General features: G+C 38.8%; 1 protein-coding gene across 1 annotated transcript; it reads left to right on the plus strand.

Moving 5' to 3' along the window:
• The first annotated feature begins 296 nt into the window (after positions 1-296).
• LOC125119579 (fibrous sheath-interacting protein 1-like) lies at positions 297-19,300 on the plus strand. The gene is made up of 2 exons (XM_047766749.1): positions 297-802; positions 19,073-19,300. Exons 1-2 carry the CDS (start codon positions 370-372, stop codon positions 19,117-19,119), a joined length of 480 nt encoding a protein of 159 aa, XP_047622705.1. The 5' UTR covers positions 297-369; the 3' UTR covers positions 19,120-19,300.
• The last annotated feature ends 92 nt before the right edge of the window (positions 19,301-19,392 follow it).

A 19,392-nucleotide genomic window follows, 5' to 3' on the forward strand; every position in this document is an offset into this window, starting at 1 on the left:
TCTGTAGAGAAGAGAGTCTTAGTAGTTAATTTAGTGCAACAGTTCATTTCCATCGGTGTTGGACTTTCTCCTGGATTTTAGTATGTGTGATTGATTCTAAACTTATTCTCTAGGCATGTTGTATATTTCCTCTGCAATTTTGGATACTTCAAAATGAATGATTTTGCTATTGGGTGTCTTGTGTAAAGGGTTTCCTGGGACTTAACGTTTATATTGTATTACTGGAAGCATACCAGAAATCAATGTTTACTCAATCAGTTGACAATGAAAACTTTCTGTTTGTTTCATCAGTTAGATTCAACATCATTTCTCTCTGAGGAACAGTTAAGATGTCTTCTGGATGAGTGCACATTCAAACATAAATCCACGATGAGACTCTATTCAGAAAGAGAAGAGAAAAAGATTGAGGATATAACACCTGAGTTCCCCCAGCTTTCCAGATCTATTCTGTCTGAGTCACTAAATGGGTCAAAAGCAAAGGTCAAAAGCACTGAGGTGGAAGATGTAAACATGCCTGAGAACACAGAATGTGAAATATCTAGAGGCTACTACCTCACCAAAGCCTTGACTGGGCATTATATGTCACAATCTCTTGTCATCGAAGCAGAGTATATGAAATGCCTCCAATCTTCTGAGGACAAGGTTATTAGTGACACAGAAGACTACTTTATGTCGAAGACCCTTGGCATTGGGAGACTGAAAAGGCCCTCCTTCTTGGATGATCCACTGTATGACATAAATGTGAGCCTTGCATCCGAATACCAACATCTGAAACTCAGCCCTCCAGAGAAACCAAAACCAGGTCAGGCTTGGAGAATGTGTGTTTTGATGAATAATTCTTACTAAACACCTCAGTATAAAGGCATTGGAGTTTAAGAGTAGGGTAAGGAGGTATGCTTGAAAGTCATAGATGGGGTCAATTAAGAGTGTGCTAATATTAGAACATATTTATTAATGTTCATCTGAGATCAAGGTTGAGGTTAGTACTCTGATGAAGTACATTATTCTTTTTTAAAAAAACCTTTATGGAAGTGAAGTTGATTTACAAGTGATAATTTCTGCTGTACAGCAGAGTGATTCAGTTATACATGTGCACACATTCATTCTCCTTCTGGTTCCTTTTTTTACATAAATTATCGCAGAATACTGGGTAGAGTTTGGTTACCAAAGGGAACAGGTGGGAGGGGAGGGAAGGCCTAGGGATTTGGGATTGGCAGATGCACACTATGGTATACAGAATGATTGAAGTACATTATTCTTAATGGTAACTAATACATATTCTTGATGGTTATCCAGAAAACAATGTTGATTTTGGAAGAAAAGAGAAACTAGTTTGAATGAATATAAATAATTTGAGTAGATTTGCTTATTATTTTAACTTCCAAAGTTCAGTGATGAAAATTTATTCCAAGGAATGCATTTGTATAATGTTATGTATCATTGTGGTTTTATTAGTTTCTGTGTGCAGACTTCCCATCTCTGGTACTTGTATATTGCTAGTTGTTTTTCTTTTTAAATTTGGTCCAGGAGTTCCCATCGTGGTGCAGTGGTTAACGAATCTGACTAGGAACCATGAGGTTGTGGGTTCGATCCCTCGCCTTGCTCAGTGGGTTAATGATCCGGCGTTGCCGTGAGCTGTGGTGTAGGTTGCAGACGCGGCTCGGATCCCGCGTTGCTGTGGCTCTGGAGTAGGCTGGCAGCTACAGCTCCGATTCGACCCGTAGCCTGGGAACCTCCACATGCCGCGGGAGTGGCCTAAGAAAGGGTAAAAAGACAAAAAAAAAAAATTTTTTGGTCCAATATGGCATCTTGCAATGATACAGTGGTACAGGATACAAATACTATGGGCTGTTTTTGACACAGACAACATTCAATTGTTTATCTTTGTCAGAAGTCTAGCATAGTCTGTGTTATATTTATTGAGTCTATTTAAACAGCTTCAACTTTTTCTCTCATGTAGATTACACTAAAATATATTTTCTAGTAAATCTATGCCTATTACCTATTAAATCTATAATATATTAAATCTGAGCTAACTCCTCAGCCCTGTATTTCTAACTGCCATCTGAATGTGGCCTCAAACTGATTTTCTCATCCTTGCCTCTCAACTCAGATTTTCCTCTTGACTTCTGTTTCCTCAGTCACCCATGCTTAAAATCTGAGTCATCATTGAATCCTCCCTTTCCCTTGTATCCCACTTCCAATCTTCAAATCTTGTTTGTCCTACTCCTGAGGTGTCTCCCTTGCCCATCCCTCCCTTGCTTTTCCTGCCACCTCAGCTGGACTGGGGTGACAACCCTGGGCTCTCTTCTCTTCCTCCTGATGTCCACCACCTATACCAATCCCCCCCGAGTGCAGCTCTGATCACACCCTTCCCAGCTCAGAAAGATTCTCTGGCTCTCTTCTGCCTATTGAATGAAATTTGAATTCTTTCACTTGTTTCAAGGCCTCCACAATCTGACCAGAATTTCTCTTTGTAATCAATCTCTGTCTAGTGCCCTAGAGGTTATTCAGGTTATAGCTAATCTGGGCTCGGGATTTCTGGTACTTTCCTATGTCTCAGCTGTTGCTCAGGCCCTTTTCTTCTCAGAAATGAAATTCCACAAGCTATACACAGTTTTTACCCAGCAACAGGGTTCACTTGCAACATGCAATTCCATTAAATGGGTGTGGTCTGCCTTCTCCCACCAATGATCTTCATTTAATAAAAAAACTAGAACTTTGTTCTACTCTAGAATTGTAGTGTATTTCGTTTCTTTTTGGACAGAAGGTTTTTTCTTTCTTTCTTTCTTTTTAAATGTAATAGGCTTTATTTTTTAGAGCAGGTTCACAGAAAAATTGAGCAGAAGGTATCAAGAGTTCCCATATATTCCCTGCCCACACATATGTAACTTCCCTAATTAACAACATCTCTCACGACAGTGGTACATTTGTTACAATTGATGAACCTACACTGACACATCATAATCACCCAAAGTCCATAGTTTACTTTTGGGTTCCATCCTGGTGTTGTGGATTCAATGAGTTTAGACTAATGTATAATGACATGCACCCACCATTTTTATTAGAAAGAAGGTATCCACATTTCCTTTTTGTCTCCTGTAATAAAACTTACTAAATTGGGTGTAATGATTTATTTTATGTGGGGTCTCATTCCTGTGGAGTCAGTCTATGGGAGGTTTAGAACAGCATTTTGCTAAGATATGACTTTACTTCCCTGTGAATGGCAGTCACATCTGTTTCTGAGTAAAACATAAAAAGATGAAATGAACTAGAACTTAAGATGACTTAATGGAAAGGAGCTATTCCTTTAAGTTATAAGGTGAGTATTTGTAACTTCAGGAAATATGCCTCTGATGGTACCAGATAATCCTAGTGTAAGATTATAATGACCCTATGAGAATGGAGGATTAAGATGGTCTAGATGTGACTATGTGAACCGTATTTTATTTTCTATTTATTACATAATAAACCTTAAGTAATAGGGCCTACATCACTATTTTGAGTGCATGTCAGCATATCTGAAGCTAGAGTTTTTCCTTTACTAACCTCAGCATTTATGATGAAAATAACTTGAATAATTAATTTATTAAAAAAAATGAAATTTTACATTATGTGCTTTATGCAAAAGTGAGCAGCAAAACTGAATGCTAAACCAGTTTGTTGGCAAAAGCCCTTTAAAGATGTAGCTGTAGTGAGAAATTGCACTGTGTTCAGCTATTACATTATATCCCTCTCTTCAGAGGATTAAAAGTTTCTAGGGTGGAAACTTTAAAAGTTTAAAACTTTTAAAATTAAAAGTTTCATTTTTTTAAAGGTATAGTTGATTTACAATATTATGTTGGTTTCAGGTGTACAGTAGACTGATTCAGTATTTTTACAGATTATACTCCATCAGTAGTTTTTACAATATAATGGTTATACTTCTCTGTGCTTTATAATATATCCTTGTTGCTTATCTATTTTATACATAGTAGCTTATATCTCTTAATCCCATACCCCTAGCCTGCCCCTCCTGGCTTTCCTCTTGCCTCTGGTAACCACCACTGGTTTGTTTTCTTTATCTGAGTCAGTTTCCGTTCTGCTCTATACATTCGGTTGTACTAATTTTTTAGATTCCACAAGTGATATCATATAGTATTTATCTTTCTTTGACTTATTTCACTAAACATAATATTCTCAAGGTTCATCCACATTGCTGTGAATGGCAGAATTTCATTATTTGTTATGGCTGAGTAATATTCTATTGTATATACTGATCCTTTTTTTCTTTTTTCTTTTTATGGCCACAACCACGGCATATGGCATATGGAAGTTCCCTGGCTAGGGGTCGAATTGGAGCTGCAGCTATAGGCCTATGTCACAAGGCATGGCAACATTGGATCCAAGCCACATCTGTGACCTACACTGCAACTCTTGGCAACACCAGATCTTTAATCCACTAAGTGAGGCCAGGGATCAAACCTGCCTTCTCACAGACACTATGTTGTGTTCTTAACCTGCTGAACCACAGTAGGAACTCCACTACTTTTTATCTGTTTATCTGGTGGTAGACATTCAGATTGCTTCCATATTTTAGCTGTTGTGAACAGTAGTGCTGTTATGAACATTGAGATACATGTATCTTTTAGAATTAGTGTTTTCATGTTTTCAAGGTAGAGACCCAGGAGTGAAATTAGTGGGTCATATGGTAGTTCTATGTTTAGTTTTTTTGAGGAACCTCCATGTTCTTTTCCATTGTGGCCTCACCAATTTATTACATTTGTACCAACAATGTACAAGTGTTCCTTTTTCTCCATATCCTCTCCAACATTTGTTATTTGTAGACTTTTTGATGATAGCCATTCTGTCAGGTGTGAGGGGATATCCCACTTTGATTTGTATTTCTCTCACCACCTTTTCATGTGCTTGTTAGACATCTGCATGTCCTCTTTGGAAAAATGTCTGTTCAGATCTTCTGCTTATTTTTTTTTATTGGGTTGTTTTTTTGATATTAAGTTGTATGAACTGTTTATATATTCTGGATAGTAACCCCTTGCCAGTCATATCATTTGCAAATATTTTCACCCATTCTCTAGGTTGTCTTTTTGTTTTGTTGATAGTTTCTTTCATTGTACAAAAGCTTTTAAGTTTAATTAGTTCCAATTTGTTTATTTTTGCTTTTATTTCTTTTGCCTTAGGAGACAGATCCAAAAATTTTTTTTTTTGCTACAAATTATGTCAAAAAATGTTATGCTTATGTTGTTCTCTATGACTTTTATGGTTTCTGGTCTCACATTTAGGTATTTAATCCATTTTGAGTTTATTTTTGTAGATGGTATGTGGAAATGTTATAATCTGCATGTAGCTGTCCAGTTTTCCCAGCACCACTTATCAAAGAGATTGTGTTTTCTCCATGGTATATCCTTGCTTCGTTGGTTATAGATGAATTGACCATAGGTGCATATTCTGTTCCATTGATTCAAGTACCTGTTTTTATGCTAGTACCATTCTCTTTTGATTACCGTTGCTTTATAGCATAGTTTGAAGTATGGGAGAGTGGCACCTCAGCTTTGTTCTTTCTTAGCAAGATTGCTTTGGTAATTTGGTTTTTTTTTGTGTGTGGTTCAGTATGAATCTTAGGATTATTTGTTCTAGGTCTGTGAAAAATGTCATGAGTATTTTGGTAGGGGTTGCATCAAATCTATAAATTACTTGGGGTAATATGGCTTTTTAAACAATATTAATTCTTTCAATCTGAGAGCACAGGTTATTTTTCCATTTCCTTGAATCATCTTCAGTTTCCTTTAGCAACGTTTTTATAGTTTTCAGAGTATAGGTGTTCCAACTCATTGGTTAAGTTTATTCCTAAGTATTTTATTCTTTTTGATGTGATTTGAAAGGAGATTGGTTTTTAAAAGGAATTGGTTTTTAAAAGGAAAAGCTTTATTTTTCTGTTAATTCATTATTAGTATATGGAAAAGCATCATATTTCTGTAATGTTGATCTTGTGTCCTGCTGCCTTGCTGAATTCATTTATTAGTGCTAATGGTTTTTGGGTCAAGACTTTAAGGTTTTCTTTATAAAGTATCATGTCATCTGGAAATAGTGACAGTTTTACTTCTTCCATTTCAATGTTGATGCTTTTTATTTCTTTTTTTCTCTGGCTAGTACTTCCAATACTTTGTTAAATGGAAGTGGCAAGAGTAGACATCTTTGTTCCTGAATTTAGAGGAAAAGATTGCAACATTTCACTTTTGAGTTTGTCATAATTGGCCTTTATTATGTTGAAATATATAGGTTTGTCATAATTGGCCTTTATTATGTTGAAATATATTCCTTCTATAGCCACTTGGATGAGTTTTTATCATGAATGAATGTTGAATTTTGTCAGATGCATTTTCTGTGTCTGTTGAGATAATCATGTGATTTTTATCCTATCTTTCATTAATGTGGTATTTCACATTGATTGATTTGCAGATATTGAGCCATCCTTGAATCTCTGGGTTAGATCATGGTGTAGGATCCTTTTTGTGTATTGTTGGGTTTGGTTTGGTAGTATTTCATTGAGGTTTTGGGTATCTATATTCATCAAAGATATTGGCCTGTAATTTTCTTTTTTGTAATGTCTTTGGTTTCAGTATCAGGGTGATTGTAGGCTTGTAGATGTGCAGAATGACTTTGGGAGTGTTTCACATTCTTCAATATTTCGGAATAGGTTGAGAAGGATGAGTATTAGTTCTGGTCCTGGACTTTTGTTTGCTGGGAGTTTTTTTTTTTTAATTACAAATTCAATTTCACTGCTAGTTATTGGTCTACTTAAATTGTCTGTTTCTCCATGAGTCAGCCTTGATGGGCTGTATGTTTCTAGAAATTTGTCCATTTCTTCTAGGTGGTCCAACTTGTTGGCATATAATTTTCATAGTATTCTCTAATGATTTTTTATATCTATGTGGCATTGGCTGCTATTTCTTCTCTTTTGTTTCTTATTTTGTTTATTTGGATTCTCTCTTCTTGATGAATCTGGATAAAGTTTTACCAATTTTATTTATCTTTACAAAAACCCCCAGCTCTTGGTTTCATTGATCTTTTCTGTTTTTTGTTTCTATTTTATTTCCTCTTTGATCTTAATTGTTTCCTTCCTTCTGCTAACTTTGGGCCTTGTTTGTTCTTCTTTTTCTAATTCTTTTGGGTGGCAGTTATATTATTTATTTGAGATTTTTCTTATTTCTTGAGGAAGGCTTGTATCTATGAACTTCCCTCTTGGAACTGCTTTCTTGCATTCAGTAGATTTTGGAGTGTTTTGTTTCCATGTTTATTTGTCTCTAGGTATTTTCTGATTTTTCTCTTTGATTTCTTCATTGACCCATTGGTTTTTAAGTAGCATGTTGTTTAGCCTTCATGTATTTATTCTTTTCCCATTTTTCTTCCTGTAATTGATTTCTAGTTTCATACTGTTGTGGTCAGAAAAAAGGCTTGATATAATTGCTGTCCTTTTAAATTTGTTGAGATTCATTTTGTGCCCTAGCATGTGATCTGTTCTGGAGAATGTTCCATTTCCACTTGAAAAGAATGTGTATTCTGCTGTTTTGGGATGTAATGTCTTATAGATACCTAAGTCTAACTGGTCTAGTGTATCGTTTAAGACCACTTTTGCCTCATTGATTTTTATGCTTGAATGATATGTCTGTTGCAGTAAGTGAGGTGTTAAGGTCTTCAACTGTTACTTTATTATTGTTAATTTTTTCCTTTACGTCTGTTAGTGTTTGCTTTATATACTTAGGTACTACTGTATTGGGTGCATATATGTTAACAAATGTAATATCCTCTTCTTGTATTATATTATTATATAATGCACTTCATTGTCTTTTGTTATGGGCTTTGTTTTAAAGTTTATTTTGTCTGATATGAATATTGCTACCCCTGCTTTCTTGTTATTTCTGTTTTATGAAATATCTTTTCATACCCCTAGCTTTCAGTCTTTGTGTGTCTTAAGCCCTAAAATGTGTCTCTTTTGGGCCGTATATTGAAGGGTCATTTTTTTTTTCTCCAGTCAGCCACCCTATGTCTTTTGATGGAAGTGTTTAATCCAGTGACATTTTAGATAATAATAATAATAATAATGATAATAATAATAATTTGTCTTTATTGCCTTTTTAGGGCTGCACCCATGCATATTTAGGTTCCCAGGCTAGGGGTCAAATTGGAGCTGTAGCTGCCAGCCTACACCACAACCACAGCAACTCGGGATCTGACCTGAGTCTGTGACCTGCACCATAGCTCATGGCAACACTGGATCCTTAACCCAGCGAGTGAGGCCAGGGATCAAACTTGCATCCTCATGGATACTAGTTGGGTTTGTTAACCACTGAGCCATGATGGGAACTCCCTTTATTTTTTGTCTTTTATGGTAATTATTAGTGGGTGTATACTTACTGCCATTTTATTACTTATTTTCTTCTTTTTCTTTGTCATTGTTGTTTGTTTCTTCCCTTGAGGTTTGATTATTTTCTTTAGTAGTATTCTTGTGTTCTTTTCTTTTTATTGTCTTTTGGGGCTGCACCTGTGGCATATGGAGGTTCCCAGGCTAGGGGTCCATTTGGAGCTGTAGCCGCAGGCCTACGCCAAAACCACAGCAATGCAGGATCTGAGCTGCATCTGCGACCTACATCATAGCTCATGGCAATGCCAGATCCTTAACCCACTGAGCGAGGCCAGGATTGAACCCACGTCCTCATGGATGCTAGTCGGGTTTGTTAACCACTGAGCCACGACAGGAACTCCTTGTGTTCTTTTCTTTTTAGTTTTTGTGTGTCTATTGTAGGTTTTTGATTTGTGGTTACTATAGCATTCACATATGTTGACCTATAGTTATATCTACTTATTTGAAACTGGTCATCATTTAAGTTCAAACACATTCTAAAAGATCTACCTTTGTTTTGTTTTCTATTTTTTTTTCTTTTTTCTTTTTTTTTTTAAGGGCCGCACCTGCAACACATGGAAGTTCTCAGGCTAGGGGTCGAATCGGAGCTGAAGCCACTGGCTATGCCACAGGCACAGCAACTTGGGATCTGAGCCGCATCTGCAACCTACAGCACAGCCCATGGCAATGCCAGATCCTTAACCCACTGACGAGGCCAGGGATCAAACCCACATCCTCATGGATGCTAGTCAGGTTCATTAACCACTGAGCCACAATGGAACTCCCAAGATGTACCTTTTTACTCTCCTCTCCTACATTTTGTGTTTTGGATGTCATATTTTACATCTTCATGCATCCTTTATCTTTTTTTTAAATTTTTTATTTTATTTTTATTTTTTGGCTTTTGTCTTTTTTGTTGTTGTTGTTGCTATTTCTTGGGCCGCTCCCGCGGCATATGGAGGTTCCCAGGCTAGGGGTAGAATTGGAGCTGTAGCCACCGGCCTACGCCAGAGCCACAGCAACACAGGATCCGAGCCGTGTCTGCAACCTACACCACAGCTCACGGCAACGCCGGATCGTTAACCCACTGAGCAAGGGCAGGGACCTAACCCGCAAACTCATGGTTCCTAGTCGGATTCGTTAACCACTGTGCCACGACGGGAACGCCTCCTTTATCTTTTTGTTGTAGTTATAGTTGCTTTTACAACTTTTTTTTTGTCTTTTAATTTGCATACTGGCCTTTAAAGTGGTTGATCCTCAATCCTTGCTGTATATTTGCCTTTCCTAGTGGTATTTTCCCTTTCTTATAAATTCTTTCTTCTTTTCCACTTAGAGGAGACCCTTCAACATTTCCTTTAGTGTAGGTTTAATACTACTGAGTTCTTTCAGTTTTTTCTTGTCTTTCTCTCTCCTACTCTAAATCATAATCTTGCTAGATAGAGTATCCTAGTTTGCAGGTTTTCCTCCTTTTGCCTCTTTGAGTATATCAGGCCACTCTCTTCTGGCCTGCAGTGCTTCTGCAGAGAAATCAGCTGATAGCCATTTGGAAATCCCCTTGTATATAGCTTTGTTTTTCTCTTGCTGCCTTTAGAATTCTCTCTTTAACTTTTATCATTTTAATTATGATGTGTCTTGGTATGAGTCTGTTTAGGTTCATTTTTTTGGGGATTCTCTCAGCTTCCTGTACCTGGATATCTGTTTCCTTCTTTGGGTTTGGGAAATTTTCAGACATAATTTCCTTAAATCCTTTTTAAATCCACCTTTCTCTATCTTTTCTTTTTGGAACGTCTATGATGTGAATGTTGGTGTGCTTAATGTTACTCAGAGATCTCTTAGATTGCTCTTATTCTTTTAAATTTGTTTTTCTTTCCACTGTTTTGATTGGTTGATTTCCATTATTTTATTGTCCAGATCATTTATGTGCTCTTCCATATCACTTAGTCTGCTATTCATTCTTTGTAGCTTTTTTTTTAAATTTCAGCTATTGAATCATTCATTTCTGATTTAATCTTTTTTTGTATTTTCTAGTTACTTGTTAAAATGTTACTGTTTACATCAGTCCTTCCCCCTAATCAGTTAACATTTTTATTATGAATGTTTTGAATTCTTTATCTAGTAAATGTTTATTTCTGTTTTATTATTTATTTTTTCAGGGTTTTTTTTGTCTTTCAATTGAGAGTAGTTCTTATGCCTTTTCATTTTGCTTGACTTTCTCTGATTCTATGAATTTATGTAAAACTGTTACTGATGTGGTCTTGAAAGTGTGTTATTACGTGGGAACATCACTATACAGACTGCATGTATCCACTGCCTTTGGTGGGAGAGCTGGATTTGAGGCCAGTGCAAGTCATGTCTTTCCTCAGGATTTGTTGGCAGCCATCACTTTGTAGGTGGGGGGCTTCAGATACAGGGGCTAGAACTGGTGCTGGGTGTGAGATGGGACTTCCTCTCTGCCCAGTGGCTGTCACTGTGCTGTTGGAGTGGGGTCTGATCCCGCATTGCTGGAGCAGAAGCCCTGGGGGTTGGACCTAAGCTATCTCCGCTCCCTTTAAGTGTATGTTTTTCCTTCTCCTATACTGGAACCCCTACCCCAGAGAAGGGGAGTGCTGAAAGAAGTGGGACCTATGCACAGAGAGAGGTCCAGTATGCTGCTTGTGGAGGCGCCTGCATCTTTGCTTAGACACAGCCTTGAGTGCAAGTCACCTTTGTCCCTCACAGCTGATAACTGCCCAATAGCCTTCCCTGCCCTGTTGTGGAACTTGTCTACAGGGCTGGTATGGGTTATGTAGGCTCTTGATGTATACTGGGAGGTGAGCTGTGTTGGAGCAACTGCTGTCAGATCTGGGCAGCTTCTGAGGTTCCACTTGAGCAAATGCCAACAACAGCCACTGTTGCCCCACCCAGGCTCTACCTTGGGACTGGGCTGCCTCTGTGTCCCATGGTCAATTCTTTTCTGTGGTCATTGGTACCCCGTTGTGTAGGACCCCAGACTTGAGCACCCAATCTGTGACTTGAACTGCTCACTCTCCAAGGTAGGTGTTCACCCATGTCACCTCCCTTTTCCTGTGAGTTCTCTCCGAGGGGCATAGGTCCTGATCTGATTGCTTTTCTTCCCTTCCTACCTGATTGTGTGTGTGTCTTTCTTACAGGCTTGGTTGTATAGGAGTCCTTCTGCCAGTTTCTAGTTCGTTTTCAGAGATAATTTTTTCACATGTAAACGTATTTTTGATGTGTTTGTGGCAGGGAGGTGAGCTTACGTCCTCTTACTCAGCCATCTTGATCCCTCCTCCTGAAGTACTTCATTTTCATGTTTGTGCTTTAAGCTTAATTTGACTTTCTGTATACAAGGTCCAAGACATTGGGTGTTGTACTGTTGGGTTTCAGGGGGTTGATAAATAGCACCTTCTCTTCCCTGCTCAGATCAAAGCAATTGAGAGATGGGTGGATTCTGACAAATGGAAATAGAGGAGCTTGGCTTTATTGCTGATGAAATGTAGGGGATTGTTGTTACATGGTAGGCAGCCAAATGGTCTTCCTAATGCTACACCCTCAAAATAAACTTACACACCCAGTCATTTACAGAGGGGAAAATGTTCAAGCCTCACCTGTGGAGAACTGTGCATGTGGAACCAATAGTACAGAGGAACAAAGGAGCCCCTAGGGTAAGTTTGTGCTGACCCCCTTGGAGAAAGGAGTGTGCTGAGTGAGCTGTTTCTCCCCCTAAATTCACCAATCAGGTATCTGCCTCTTCTTTCCATGGGAGAGGCAGGGAGGTGGAGTGGGGCCGATGCCTCCCCACTGTTAAGTTCCTCAACGTGGACGTGTGAGGAGAGTAAATCATTTTTTGGTCCCATAAACCTGGGAGACACTTCTGAGTACTTGGGTGCTTTAGGGCTGTGGTTAGTCTAGTATTTAATAAAATCATCTTATACTTTCTAGATATTACTTTTAGATAATCAAAAAGGCATCTCACATGTACAGTATTTTGTTTTCCCCAACAAGCATTTGAGCTGCTTATCAATAGAAATTCATGTAACAAAGAGGAAAATATGATTAACACCTAACAAAAACAGACTAGGGCAAAAAGGGACACAAAATCAGTCACATGGTAAAGAAGGGGGACAGGACTATACTAATTCTTCAAGGAAAACAAAGTGGAATTTCCTATAGGACCCATTTAGTGAGTAATGTTCCTAAAATTTTCTATAACAAATGCAACAATGAGTTAGATGAGGTTTTTATTTTTGTTTTATTTATTTTTATTTTTTTGCTTTTTAGGGCTGCACCCACAGCATATGGAAGTTCCCTGGCTAGGGGTCAAATAGGAACTACAGCTGCCAGCCTATGCCACAGCCGCAGCAGCGCCAAATCTGGGCTGCATCTTTGACCTATACCACAGCTTATGGCAATGCCAGATCCTTTGAACTACTGAGCAAGGCCAGGGATTGAACCTGCATCCTCATGGATACTAGTCAGGCTCATTACTGCTGAGCCACAACAGGAACTTCCAGATGAGGTTGTTTTTAAAATAATACCCTTAGGAGTTCCCAGTGTGGCTCAGTGGTTAACGAATCCGACTAGGAAGCATGAGGTTGCGGGTTCGATCCCTGGCCTCGCACAGTGGGTTAAGGATCTGGCATTGCTGTGAGCTGTGGTGTAGGTTCAGACATGGCTCGGATCCCACATTGCTGTGGCTCTGGTATAGGCCGGCAGCTACAGCTCCGACTAGACCCCTAGCCTGGGAACCTTCATATGCTGCAGGTGCGGCTCTAGAAAAGACAAGAAAAATAAAAAAATAAAAAAATAAAATAACACCCTTAAATGACAATTAGGGCAACTCACTGTCTTGGTTTGCTCAGGAGTGTCCTGGTTTTACCCTGAATATCCCTCATCTTGGGAAACCCTCTGTCCCCAGCCAGCTGGGATGGTTGGTCACTAAATTGAAACTGAGACTGAAAACCAAGGAGCAAATTAATTACCCAAAGGACAGAGCTCACAGAATCCAGTTAAGGAGCAGGATTTGAGTCTAGGACCTAGACAAACAGAGAAGCCTGGTAGAAGCCCTACCCACCAATGATCTGGCCTCTGATTAGGGGAGTGGGCTGTGGGTGAGACAGACCTGGGTTTGGATCCTTGCTCTGCTTTTAGCAAGTGATATTATGCAAGTTACTTAATCTTTCTCTTCTCTCCATCTTGTTTCACTTATTGATAAGATATTATTTAGTACTTACCCTATAGGGTTATAGAAAGGATCAAATGAGAACATCCACATAAATGATTAAGTTAGTGACTGGACTTGGTTAGCTTACACAGTATTTAATGTTTCATCAGGAGATTTCTTATAAGTGTCTGGATTTCTGACTTTTTTTTTTTTTTTTTAAGCAGATCAGTACGTTGCCCACTGGGGAGGAGAGCTGAATAACAGATGTTCTCTTTAGAAGGTGCATGTACTTTTCTGAAAAAACATGGTCCAACCACCTGGTCCTCTCTGCTTCATGTGCTTCACCCTTTGTGGTGATATGATTTCCATCCCATATTATATGCCTGTGCTGTTTAGAAGGTTGTCCAGCCACTGGGGGCTCATTAGAAATGCAAAGCTAATGGCCCCACCTCAAACCTACTTATCAGTATTTGCACTTTGAAAAGATTAGTTGTGATCATTAGTTTAGATTTAGGTTAGTTGTGATCATTACAATGAAGTTTGAGAGCACTGTTACAGTTCATCAGAATTCATCAGAATTGCTGCTTTGATAAAATTGTTGTGATCATTAGATTAGTGTAGATTAGATTAGTTGTGATCATTATGGAAGTTAGAGAGCACTGTTACAAACCACCAGAGCATGATTCCTAACCAGTGTGAACATAGAGATCATCTATGGAATTTTTGGCTTGTTTGTTTTATACCTATGTCCAAGGCCTAGCCAGACTTACTGAAATCAGAGTCCCTGGTATAGACTATCAAATTAATGCAAGATGCAAGATTTTGCTATGCATATTTGAGAAATATGGGGTTCAGTTTAGTTGTGAGAAAGCTAATTATGTTATTTTGTTGAGGTCCTCAGAACAAATTCTAAACAATGGCACCTTTATAATTTGAGTATATTTCATGTTGAAATTTCCAAAGATCTGATTGGGCATTGACCAGGTTCAGTGAAGCCCAGTTGAAGGTGGATTGACTTTTGGGGCAGATATTGCACTGGTTTGAAGGAGGTGTGGGTTAGTATACATTATTACTCATACCACCTGAACCATTTGAAGAGAACTAGGTTACTTTGAGAAAGTTTTCATTGTTATACTATAGTCTTATGGGTTTTCAGTGGAGCAGTGAGATTCTGAAAATAATACTACTAGCTAACTTTTATTTTCCATTAAAAATATTTTGGCTTGCTCTTAGGGAAATATTTAACTCATCACTGCTTTGATGGAGTTCTTTATTTCTTTCAAACAGTATGTGCTCTCAGGCCTCCTAGTTATTATTTATTAAATTACTTTTCCAAGACTGCCAATTACTTCTTAGATGCTCTTGGTAACTTAATCAACCCTCCAGAGTTTCTTTGTTCAAAATATCTGCCTTATTAGAAATTTCCAGTGTTAATTCCTGTTGTATGTAAAACCTTAGCACATAGCATGTTTATATTTGGTGAATTTATCTTTTCAAGTTACTTTCAACTAATTTTCTTTAATTCAGTTCTTCTTGGGGTAGACTTTTCATAGAAATACTTGCCCCTGATTATTTTCCCTACTTTGAAATACCACTTTCTCTACCATTTGGTTTAGTAGTGTAAAATGGACAATGGCATGTTGGAGAGTTTTGATATTTAACTATAGTGTACTTACCACTTTATCAGTTGTATGGAACTTCTAATTCCATTGCTTCATTCAAATTGAGTAAAAGATCATGACTGTAGATTAGATCAATGGACTAGTGGTATTGGCATCACCTGGGAACTTGTTAGAAATGGAGAGTCCCAGGTCCCACATCAGACCTACTGTACCAGAGTCTGCATCTTAACAAGATGCCCCAGTTTTAACAGGTGACTTCTATGCCAGTAGAGAAGATCTATATTAGATGGTTTACTAGTCATTCTATTTTAGGATTGTAAAAAATGCTAGCATATGTGGTGGTGGAAATAATGTCAGAAAGTATCCTCTTTCCCATCTGCTAAATCCTATGCTTTATTTCTCCTCCTCCTCCCCCTCCTCCTCCCCCTTTTCCCCCTCCCTTGCATCCTTCCCCTTCTTCTCCTTCTCCTCCTCCCCCTCCTCCTCTTCCTCTTCCTCCTGCTTCTTCTTCACTACAGCATGCAGTGGCCTGATGTGGGATCTCAGTTTCTAGACCAGGGATTGAACCCAGGCTACCCTTCCTATATCTTCTTGAATTTTATTTTAATGAAGACATTGCCCTCTCCAGATTGTCTTCTTATCTCCCCAACCATCCCTATTGCCCTTCTTGTGGTGAACCTTTATTTTGGCCTCTGAGAATAAGCATGTCTTAGCTTGAGTTCTCTACTGTTTCATGGTTAATATTTTATTTGGAGACACACAATAGGCAGCATGGGATCATCTATGCTTTGTATTCTTTTGATTTTCAGACCTTTCTCTTGGCATCTGTCCCAAGTCTGTCTGGCATGTTAAGCTATCCTGAGTGCATCCTTTAGGCAGTATATCTTACCTCTGGCTACACATAAGAATCATAGGATGAGATTTAAAAATGAGTTAATGCCTTGGTTCCATTCCAGATGAATTAAGTTGATTTCTAAAATCAGTTTCTGAGAATGGGGTCTGGGTGATTCTGTTGTATAGTCATGATTAAAAACATTGCTCCTAGAGTTCCCGTCGTGGCGCAGCAGAAACGAATCTGACTAGGAACCGTGAAGTTGTGGGTTCAATTCCTGACCTTGCTCAGTGGGTTAAGGATCTGGTGTTGCCCTGAGCTGTGGTATAGGTCGCAGACGTGGCTTGGATCCTGCATTGCTGTGGTTGTGGTGTAGGCCGGTACTGATCAGCTCTGATTGGACCCCTAGCCTGGAAACCTCCATATGCCTTGGCTAAGGCCCTAAAAGCAAAAACAAAAAGACAAAGACAAACAAACAAACAAACAAAAAACATTGCTCCAGGCTTCCATAGTATTCATTTATAAAGGGCACTGTTCTAGGATGTCAGGAGAATAGGAAATAATCACTGCTCTGAATTATTGCACAGTCTGTTGATGAAGGCAGACACTTAAGCAGATAATCACAGCATAGTGGAACAGCTATAATATAAGAGCTTCCAGAGGAAATGATGAACATGGGAGAGGTGGGGAGGTGGCATTTGAATTGAGCCTCCAAAGATAAGTGGTGGGCAGAAGGAGAACACTCCCGACAGAAGGACAAGCACTTATGAAAGCTTGGGGCCATGGTTTTATCATTCCTCATCTCATATGTGGGATATCAAGGTCCATTTCTCATCCATTCCACCTTCCTCTGCATCCTGTTTAATATTTCTTCTCCATGCATTGATAGTATCACCACTTATCTCACTTTACTCTTAAACCCCAAATCATGTACCCTTAATTACTAGAGTGATTTAAAAAATATCAGCTTTATCAACATCTATTTTAAATTCCTGTATCAGTTTCCTATGGTTGCCACAATGAATGATCACAACAGAAATCTATCATCTCAAAGTTCTAGAGGCCTGAAGTCTGAAATCAAGGTGTCGGCAAGGCCACATTCTGTCTGGAGGCTCTAGGGAAGGTTGCTTCCTTGCTTCTTCCAGTTTCTCAGGCTGTTGACATTCTTTGGCTTTTTGTGGCCACAGCACTGCAATCTCTGGCTCTGTCTTTACATTGCCTTTTTCTCCCTCTGCTGTATCTCAAATCTCCCTCCACTTTTCTCTGATAAGGACATTTGTTAATGAATATAGGACCCTCCTGGGTCATCCAGGGTGTCTTATCTCAAGATCCTTCATTACATCTGTAAAGACTCTTTTCCCAAGTAGGTAACTTTCACAGATCCCAAGGGTTAAGATGTGGACATAACTTTTTGGGGGGACCATTCAACAGTACGATACAACTCAGTGGTTTTTAGTATATTCACAGATTTGTGCATCTGTCACCACCATCAGTTTTGCAACATTGAAAACACCAGAGGAAAACACTGCACCCATTTGCAGCTACTTCTTATTTCCCCCAACCCCCTAGCCCAAGGCAATCGGTTATCTGTCTTATGACTCTATGAATTTGTCTAGTGTGGATACTTTATATAAATGGAATCATACAATATGTGGCCATTAGCATCTGGCTTCTTAGCATAATGTTTTCATCCATGTTGTATGTAGCATGTTTCAATACTTTACTTTTTTTTGTTTTGTTTTGTTTTAATGGCTGCACTTGTGGCATATGGAAGTTCCCAGGCCAGGGATCAGATCCAGGCAGCATTGTGACCTATGCTACAGCTGCAGCAACACTGGATCCTTTAACTCACTGTGCCAGGCTGGGGATTGAACCTGCATCTCCTCAGCAAACTGAGCCGCTGCAATCGGATTTTTAACCCACTGTACCACTGCTAAAATTCTGGTAGTGTACTCTTTTACTGTGGAATAATATTCTTTTGTGTGGATATAGCACATTTTCTTTATCTGTTAATCAGTTAATGGACTTTTGGGTTGTTGCTACTTTTTATAGTTCTGTTATGTGTAATTCCGCTATGAATTTTGGTATGCAGGTTTCGGGGTGGATGTATGTTTTCATTTCTCTTGGGCATATTATATACCCAGGGTTAGAATGGTAACTGGGTCTCTGGTAAGCTTTTGAGGAACTGCCAGACTTTTCCCAAGTGGCTGCTCCATTTTACATTCCCACCAGCCATGTATGAGGGTTCCAGGTTCTCCTGATTCTCTCTTTTTTTTTTTTTTTTTTGGTCTTTTTGCTATTTCTTGGGCCTCTCCCGCGGCATATGGAGGTTCCCAGGCTAGGGGTTGAATTGGAGCTGTAGCCACTGGCCTACGCCAGAGCCACAGCAACAGCAACTCGGCATCCAAGCCAAGTCTGCAACCTACACCACAGCTCACGGCAACGCCGGATCATTAACCCACTGAGCAAGGGCAGGGATCGAACCCGCAACCTCATGGTTCCTAGTCGGATTCATTAACCACCGCTGCCACGACAGGAACTCCCCTGATTCTCTTTTATTGTCGTCTTTTGTCTTTTATTTGGCGCTGTTGTCAGTTCTGGCCTTTCTGATACACCTCTCACTAAGGTTAGAAAAGTATTTCCATTCTGTCTCTTTTAGTGTCACAGTTTTTCCCTCATATTGAAGAAATGAAAGACAATCAGCTCTCGTCTACCCTGTGACATTTACTTTCAGTTTCCCCTTGCTTCCCAGAAACTTTAATAAGCAAAAAAATAAATTTTGATGCCTGTCTCCAAACTCATAACCATTTTAGCTCTCAAAGCTCAAAAATCGCTCCCTGAGCTATAAACTCAATGAAGGCAGGCACCTTCTCATTCACTTTTTTTTGTCAATTTTGTATGCAGCATGTGGTGATTGTCTAAAAAGTACTAAATGAGAATGCAGATTTTGTACTGCCTCATATGTGAAAGGATTTAATGTTTTATGGGTGATGATTTTTCTTAATTATGCACAGATTTCTGACAAATTTGGTTATTTTTTTTTTTTTAATGTGCAGGTGACCAGGAGACTGAAAATGTGATAGAAGAATGTAAAGAGTCTTAAGCAAAGAGTTGCTGGAATATGCTTTTAAAAAAGTTGGTAATTTAAGTTAAATCACACTGTTTACAAATTCTTTGAATTCAGTGAATACATTGTAGAAACCATCCCTCAAATGATGATATTGGATTCTCTCTTTTTGGTTCACACTTCCTTGATATTTTTGAGACTGGTGGTATAATTATTCAATGGTTCTTCTTCATTGAAAGTTCTGGGAAAATTGTTTTTTATTGCTAATCTTGCAACATTAGGGTTACATTATAGAAACCAACATTTTAT

The sequence above is a fragment of the Phacochoerus africanus genome, chromosome 2 (assembly GCF_016906955.1).
Source record: "Phacochoerus africanus isolate WHEZ1 chromosome 2, ROS_Pafr_v1, whole genome shotgun sequence".
Classification (NCBI taxonomy): Eukaryota; Metazoa; Chordata; class Mammalia; order Artiodactyla; family Suidae; genus Phacochoerus; species Phacochoerus africanus.